At 48.8% G+C, this 8,399-nt stretch overlaps 1 protein-coding gene across 3 annotated transcripts; it reads right to left on the reverse strand.

Moving 5' to 3' along the window:
• Positions 1-1,598: 1,598 nt before the first annotated feature.
• On the reverse strand, positions 1,599-5,359 carry LOC308123914 (sialoadhesin-like). 3 transcript variants are annotated; one of them, XM_080486657.1, is made up of 6 exons: positions 5,053-5,359; positions 4,350-4,851; positions 3,504-3,749; positions 3,083-3,325; positions 2,794-2,952; positions 1,599-1,776 (listed from the first exon to the last, which is right to left on the reverse strand). In XM_080486657.1, exons 2-6 carry the CDS (start codon positions 4,498-4,500, stop codon positions 1,766-1,768), a joined length of 810 nt encoding a protein of 269 aa, XP_080342783.1. In that variant the 5' UTR covers positions 4,501-4,851; positions 5,053-5,359; the 3' UTR covers positions 1,599-1,765. The 3 variants fall into 3 exon arrangements, with proteins under 3 accessions (XP_080342783.1, XP_080342784.1, XP_080342782.1); XM_080486658.1 differs by lacking the exon at positions 5,053-5,359 and having other exon boundaries at positions 4,350-4,388; positions 4,462-4,861; XM_080486656.1 differs by having other exon boundaries at positions 4,350-5,085.
• Between the last annotated feature and the right edge of the window lie 3,040 nt (positions 5,360-8,399).

Below are 8,399 nucleotides of genomic sequence, written 5' to 3' on the forward strand. Positions count from 1 at the left end.
CTTATGTGCCTACTCATGCACACATCCTGCAGCTCCTCTTGAGCCTCCTCCTGCACAATCCTGCGCCTCCTCCTGCACCTCCTCCTCCACCTTATCCTGCAGCTCCTCCCGCAAACATCCGGCAGCTCCTCCTGCACATATCCTGCGCCTCCTCCTGCTCACATCCTTCGCCTCCTCCTGCTCACATCCTGCGCCTCCTCCTGCTCACATCCTGCACCACCTCCTGTGCCTCCTCCTTCACACACCCTGCACCTCCTCTTGCACACATCCTGCATCTCCTCCTGCACACATCCTGAGCCTAATCCTGAGCCTCCTTCTGCACCTCCTCCTGCACCTCCTTCTGCATCTCCTCCAGCAGACATCGTGCGCCTCCCCCTGAACCTCCTCCTGCACCTCCTTCTGTGCCTTATCCTGCACTTCCTCCTGCACCTCCTCCTGTGCCTCCTGCTGTGCCTCCTACTACACCTCCCGCTGCACACATCCTGCGCCTCCTTATGTGCCTCCTCATACACACATCCTGCACCTCCTCCTGTGCCTCCTCTTGCACCTCCTTTTGCACCTCCTCCTGTACACTTCCTGTGCCTCTTCCTACGCTTCCCCTTACATCTCCTCCTGCACCTCCTCCTGCGCCTCATCCTGCACCGTCTCCTCCTGCACCCCCTCCTGTGCCTCTTCCTGCGCCTCATCCTGCGCCTCCTCCTGCACCGTCTCCTCCTGCACCCCCTCCTGCACCCCCTCCTGCGCTTCTTCCTGCGCTTCTTCCTGCGCCTCATCCTGTGCCTCCTCCTGCACCTCCTCCTATCTGTCTTCCTGTGCCTCTTCCTGCAGCTCCTTCTTTACCGCCTCCTGCGCCTCCTCCTGCACCGTTTCCTCCTGCACTTCTTCCTGCGCCTCCTCCTGCGCCTCCTCCTTCACCTCCTCCTGCACCTCCTCTTATCCGTCTTCCTGCGCCTCATCCTGCGCCTCTTACTGCACTGTTTCCTCCTGCGCTTCTTCCTGCGCCTCATCCTGCGCCTCCTCCTGTACCTCCTCCTGCACCTCCTCCTATCCATCTTCCTGTGCCTCTTCCTGCAGCTCCTTCTTTACCTCCTCCTGCGCCTCCTCCTGCACCTCCTCCTGTGCCTCCTCCTTCACACACCCTGCAGCTCCTCTTGCACCTCACATCTCACAGCAAATCCACAATGTGAAACATCAAATAAATACATCAAATACAAAAAGATACCCGTACCAGCCAGGCCCAGTATAGTATCATTTTAAAGGCGTAGTACCGGTGTACCAATACAGTACCGGTATACCGAACAACCCTACGTATGAATAAAGGTGACTTAACTTGAATCTGCTAATATTTATTCTATGAAAACTCGTCTAAGACTAAAAGATTAAAGATTGAAACTCTTATGTCAACTAAAACTAGACTAAGACAGAAAGGTTTCAGGTGATTATATTATCACTAAAAATAAATGTGTTATTCAAAAGACGATGACTAAATCAGAATGTGCTGTTAACATGAACACCGTCATGTGGTTTGACAAGTGAGGCGCCGCAGTGGAACAGGAAGTCTGAGAGAAACAGGAAGTGACCACAAACACCACATCTTTCCATGTAACTGAGCATCAGAACATTTTATTTGTTCTGCATGGCAATAACAGCTCAGCGTCCTCAGAGCAGACACTCACTGGTTACACTGGTCATGACATCATCATTACCATCCACTAATCCCAACTCTGCCTGGGCGCAGGGAGACGTCGCCATGGAGACAGCTTGTTTAGGTCCTGACTGTTTAAAAAAAGAAAAGATTTCATTATGACATCACAGATCCAGCTGGCTGTCAATCAATGACAAATTAGTGATTGGTGACTGACAAAAGTGAAGTTGTGATTGATTAGTGTGTTGGTTGAATAATTGATTAGTTGGTTGGTTTTCTTGATTTTCAGGATTTTTGGTTGGTGATTGATTGGTTTGTCATTTGTTGGTTGGTAGGTAACTAGTTGGTATAAAGTTGATTGGTTACTTAATAGATTGAGACATTAGGTGTACGTGTCATTAGTTAGTGCTGGTTTGGGATTGGACTGTTTGTTGGATGATCTGATTGTAAAATGATAAATTATTCTGTTAAGTAGTTTAGTGGTGAGTTAATTTCTTGATTAGTTGGTTGGTTAACAATTAAACGTGAACTTCTGATCAGCTTGTCTGTTGATTGATGATTGGTTTGTTAGTTGGTTGGTGGATTGATTGACTGACTGACTGACTGACTAACTGATTGATTGAGTGATCAGTGGGTTGGTGACTTATTTGATTGGTTGGTTGGTTGGTTGGTTGGTTGGTTGGTTGGTTTGTTTGTTGGTTGGTCAGTCGGTCGGTGGGTTGGTCAGTTATTTGATTGTTTGGTCAGTCGGTCGCTTGTTCAGTTATTGGTTGGTAGGTTGGTTAATTTCTGGATAAGTTAGTTATTCAATTAAACGTTAACTTGTAATTTGTTAGTGTTGGTTGCTGATTAGTTTGTAAGTTGGTTGGTTCATTTGGTTTAATATTTGATTGATTAGTTTGTTGGTTAATTTGTTTGTTGGTTGGTTGATTAGTGGTCAGTTGGTTGGTTATTTGATTGACTGGTTGACTACTTGGTCTGTAAAAGTACCTTTAGATGACTGTGTATTATTGTATAATTGTATGTATTTTGGATTATATTTGGCACCATGTAAATAAAATTGAATGAAACTGAATTGAGTTGCATGGTTGTTAAATTGGTTGGTTAGTAATTTGATTGATTAGATGGTTGATTGGTTAGTTGGTTACCTTTGGCTCTACGTCGATATATAGACACCATCAGCAGGGTGGAGATGAAGTACGGACAGAAAACCACCAGGTGGCAGACCACTCTGAGCATAAGCTGGGGGGAAGTGATGCTAGTGGGCAGAGCTCCATTAGTGGGCGGAGCTCCATTCATGGGAGGAGCTGTAAGATTGAGGAGAGCTCCATTAGTTGGTGGGGCTCCCCCTGTGGGTGGAGCTCCCTCAGTCGGTGGAGCTCCTGCTGGTGAACATGAGGCTGAAATCAGAACAGGAGCTAGGGTGCAGCTCCTCACCTGTGATGGAGATCCAGCTGGGTGGAGACTCTCTAGCACCGATGTTACATCTGTAGAAGCCTTCATCAGAGCGGGAAACATTACGGAGGGTGGTGTGGCCTCCGGGCCCGGTCGTCCTCCTAATGAGGACGCCGTCTTTATAGAAAGCAGCCGAGCGGTTGGAGGGAGTGCTTGTTTTACAACCCAGAGTGACATCCTGTCCCTCCATCACAGGGTGGACTGGACTCTGCAGGATCACTCTATCTGAACACACAGACCAGAGTTTCAACATCTCTCTCTCACACAGACACACACACACACACACACACACACACACACACACACACACACACACACACACACACACACACACACACACACACACACACACACACACACACACACACACACACACACACACACACACACACACACAGCTTACCAGCCACAGTGATGTTGATGCTGCTCCCAGCTGCTCCCTCTCTGGACTCACACCAGTAAACTCCACCGTCCCAGATGAGCATGAATTCAATGTTACAGGAGGGACCATCAGGGTCCCCCCACCCGTCTCTACATGAACTCCTCAGTCTTCTGCTGGTGTTCCTCATCACCGTCCATCCGTCCTCACAGCTCAGAGACACAGTCTCTCCTTTAAGGAACTGAGATCTGTTGGGACTCACAGTCGGACCTGGTGAGGATGAGGAACCCACAAGAAAGACGAACGGTTGAGCCGACAAACTCTGAGGAGTCGCAAGATCCAGGACTGACTGGACAGTGCAGGGACAGTCAACATAAATCAAACAACATGCATGAAGCAGGCTACTCTTCACTATCGTCCCGGTTTGGTTGGAGCAGCCTTGACGCTGCAGTGACACACGACAACACCATGAACCAAACAATGTCACCAGTCGTGACTGAACAGGACTTAATTGTGAGCTCACTAACTCTGTGGTCTTAGTCTGCCGTCAATCTAATGACAAAGGAACTGTCAGCAAGGTCAAACATTCAATGAACCGCAGACCGGACGCTACAGCAACTCACAGCCACAACAAACACCAAGATTCATGAGTTAATTTCAGTTTGAAAACATTAACTCCTTTTCTAAGATTTGGATGTGTGTGTGTTTATTTGAATACCATGGTGCAGTGAGTCACTGGGACGTCTAGTCTGTCTGTGGGGAAAGTAGACGGTCAGACTCAGGACAGACTGGACGCCACTGGACTCACAACCCCTGACCAGCTCACAGAAACTGGATCTTGTATGATGGAGGCGCGAGGCGTTCACTGACCTTGTTGGAGTGTAGTAGAGATGAGTGTTGAGGTCAGAGCTGCACAGAGACGAGTTAGTTTGAGGCTCTTCGGTGGAGGAGATCGAAGAACCTGTAGAGAAGAAGTTCTTACAGAGCAGCAGCAGCAGAAGTCTTCCCTGCATCGTCTCATCAGCCCAGACGCTCCTCCTGCTCTTCCTGCTCCTCCTGCTCCTCCTGCTCCCCCTGGTCCCCCTGCTCCTCCTGCTCCTCCTGCTCCCCCTGCTGCTCCTGCTCCTCCTGCTCCCCTTCCTTCACTGCAGCTCCTCTCTGGATGTCAGACGTCCTGCTCCCCCTGCTCCCCCTGCTCCTCCTGCTCCTCCTGCTCCCTCTGCTCCTCCTGCTCCCCTTCCTTCACTGCAGCTCCTCTCTGGATGTCAGACCTCCTGCTCCTCCTGCTCCCCCTACTCCCCCTGCTCCTCCTGCTCCTCCTGCTCCCCCTGCTCCTCCTGCTCCTCCTGCTCCTCCTGCTCCCCTTCCTTCACTGCAGCTCCTCTCTGGATGTCAGACCTCCTGCTCCCCCTGCTCCTCCTGCTCCCCCTGCTCCCCCTGCTCCTCTTCCTTCACTGCAGCTCCTCTCTGGATGTCAGACCTCCTGCTCCTCCTGCTCCCCCTACTCCCCCTACTCCCCCTGCTCCTCTTGCTCCTCCTGCTCCCCCTGCTCCTCCTGCTCCCCTTCCTTCACTGCAGCTCCTCTCTGGATGTCAGACCTCCTGCTCCCCCTGCTCCTCCTGCTCCCCCTGCTCCCCCTGCTCCCCCTGCTCCTCTTCCTTCACTGCAGCTCCTCTCTGGATGTCAGACCTCCTGCTCCTCCTGCTCCCCCTACTCCCCCTACTCCCCCTGCTCCTCTTGCTCCTCCTGCTCCCCCTGCTCCTCCTGCTCCTCCTGCTCCCCTTCCTTCACTGCAGCTCCTCTCTGGATGTCAGACCTCCTGCTTCTGGTTTTCCTGGATGAGAACAAGCTGCTTCTCTCTGGTTCGACTCAGAGGAAGTGAGCTGGAGTTTTTTGTCTCTGCGTGTCTGAGAGCTTCTCTCAGTTTCACTGCTAGAATGTGGTGGGAAAGAGAAAGAAACCCCTGAGAGGAGAAACACCAGACTTTAAAACACAGCAAGGATGTCGCGCGCACGCACGCACGCACGCACGCACGCACGCACGCACGCACGCACGCACGCACGCACGCACGCACGCACGCACGCACGCACGCACGCACACACACACACACACACGACTGGAGTTGGAGCAGTCTTTGTTGTGACGTCTTCTGAAGTTTGGGTTGTAAACAACGCAGGTGAAACTTCTCACTACACACAGTACGTTTACTGCACTCATGTGAAATAATTCCCAACTGATCAAATCCTGGTTGACATTGTCTTACTAGAAATGCTCTTCTTCACGTCTTCACCGGGGCTGATCTTCCTCCTCTTCCTCTGTGGAGAGCTGCAGTCTGACCTGGAGCAACGCTTCTTGCTGGCCCGCTGTGAGTGCTGCTCACTGTCCTTGTCTTTCCTGCATTCTGAGTGGACGGGGACTCTCTGCTGCTCGCTTCAGAGCAACGAGGAGCGTCTTCCTCCTCAGCAACCAGCCAATTGGGACAGCTCTTCATGGTCTGGATGGAACTTTGTGCACTGGAAGACAATCATTGAGTTCAAAAACTTTGTCTGTCTGCACGCTGATAAAGGCCCAAACATGTGAGAGACACCGACTATCTGCTGTGGCTGTTGTCCTGGTGGATGAGAGTCACAAACGGATGCCTGAGAATATCTGCTGGTGTGATCCCATTCTAATGATCCACCTCCAGCATCTTGGAGATCAAATCAACAAAACTCGCTCTGTCATGTTCTTCAACCGGGTCGTCAGGTTCTTCAGTAAACTGCAGCAACACAAGAAACCAAAGAAGAATTCAGAAAAGAATTCAACTTGTCTGTTGAACTCATAAGAGCAGACGTTTCCCAGGAGATACCACTCACCTCCAGAAGATCATCCAGGGTGCTGATGGGGTGCAGCTCCCTGTCTGGATCAACTGAGAGACTGAGACTGAGACTGAGACTGAGACTGGGACTCGGACACGGACACGGACACGGACACGGACACGGACACGGAGCTGAGGTTGCACCGTGAGAGAGAGCGAGAGAGAGAGCGAGAGAGCGAGAGAGCGAGAGAGAGAGAGAGAGAGAGAGAGAGAGAGAGAGAGAGTGTGAGTGAGTGAGTGCACCAAGAGAAAGACTGAGTTTTACACTCGGATTTGGACTTGAACTAGAGTGGATTAGACTGGAGGCCCAGGCACATGACCACCTCAGCTTCCACTCAGAGCCCAGACCAGCTGTTCAGATTTGGACACTTGGAGCTGAGGAGGGGGAGGCTCCATGATTCATGTTCATGCAGAGGTTTTATTTCCCTTTGCCACTGAAGGCAACACACTCACTAACCACCAGTCCACACATGAAAACACAAACTCATATGTGTACACAGAAAGTCCAGTTAAGATGGAGACGGGTTGTGAATGAAACAGATGCTACTGGTACAGTATGAGAGTCTGACTGCTTTCAAAAGGTCCAGTGATCATACAAGCGTATCAGTCACTCTCATACATTCTCATGTTTCTATTGACAATGAGAAGCAACAACACAACACTACTGCTTGGACATGTTTACTGGATCACATCATGGATGATGGATGGATGGATGGATGGATGGATGGATGGATGGATGGATGGATGGATGGATGATGGATGGATGGATGGATGGATGGATGGATGGATGGATGGATGGATGATGGATGGATGGATGGATGGATGGATGATGGATGGATGGGTGATGGATGATGGATGATGGATGATGGATGATGGATGATGGATGATGGATGATGGATGGATGGATGGATGGATGGATGGATGGATGGATGTAATATACAAACATGACTTATGTTCACTCTGGAGGTGAGGACTGATGTTCCCCTCCACAGAGAGAAGCTGCTGGTAGCTCACTCTCTATGTTATGTTCCTCTGGAGGTGAGGGGGGAACTCCTGTTCTCACTTTCATTGTCACTTTAATTTGAAAAAAACATATATTCTATTTTCACCAAGATGTTGGTGAGTTAGTTTTACCAGTAAATGGCTGCTCCATCCTCACTTCTCCTATAACCAGCCCCCCCCCCCCCCCCCCCCCCCGCCTCCTGGGGGTCGTTTGGAGGGTTATAATTTATTTACACATGTTAGAGATAATATCAAAGTAAGTGGTGTATTAGTCAATGATATCAGTGAATTCATGTCTGTTTGTTTTTGTTTTTTTACTGTTTACAATAAAAACCACAGAAACATTAAAACAGACAACAGATAGATATCAGTACACATGAGTCAGAACAGAGCAGTCCCTGGAAAAACTAGTTATTGAGGTGCAATCAGATGACTGGGAACTCATTTATAAATACAAGAGAAAGTGAAATATAAAGATGTTTAATGGATGATAAACGGCTTAAACAATGCATCCAAGAAGAAGAATACATGACATAGAGAATCCAATAAATGTAGAACGAAGGAGATGGAAAATAAATACAAGAAATGTAAACATAAGTTCACTCATATAATGAGAAAATGTAGGAAGAATTATTTTAAGAAAGCACCAGAAAACAATAAAGACCATGTCAGCAGTAAATAGAAGGTTCTACATAGTATTATTCAACAGGCTTCCAGTAAGGATACTGTAATTGAAAACAGACACACTTCACAAAGTACAGACCCACAATTCTCCCTAGTCCTAGAAAAACTCTTCAACGACATACTAGATACATTCAGAGAAATGAACTCTAATTCATTAAATCTAGGTAAAACCAAAATCATGATATTTGGAAAATATGAAATAAACAGGTAAAGGTTCAGGTAGAGGGTGTAGCTAGAGAAAAGGTGATTGAAGACATATTTCTCGAAAAATGTAAGGATGAGTACGAGCACTTTACAACTCTACAAAGCTGATTTCCTTTGATCTCAGCGTCTCCATGGCTCCAGTGCTGATCTCCTATCAGATCAAAGGAGATCAG

This window comes from Lipophrys pholis (genome assembly GCF_963383615.2).
Source record: "Lipophrys pholis genome assembly, chromosome: 18".
NCBI lineage: Eukaryota > Metazoa > Chordata > Actinopteri > Blenniiformes > Blenniidae > Lipophrys > Lipophrys pholis.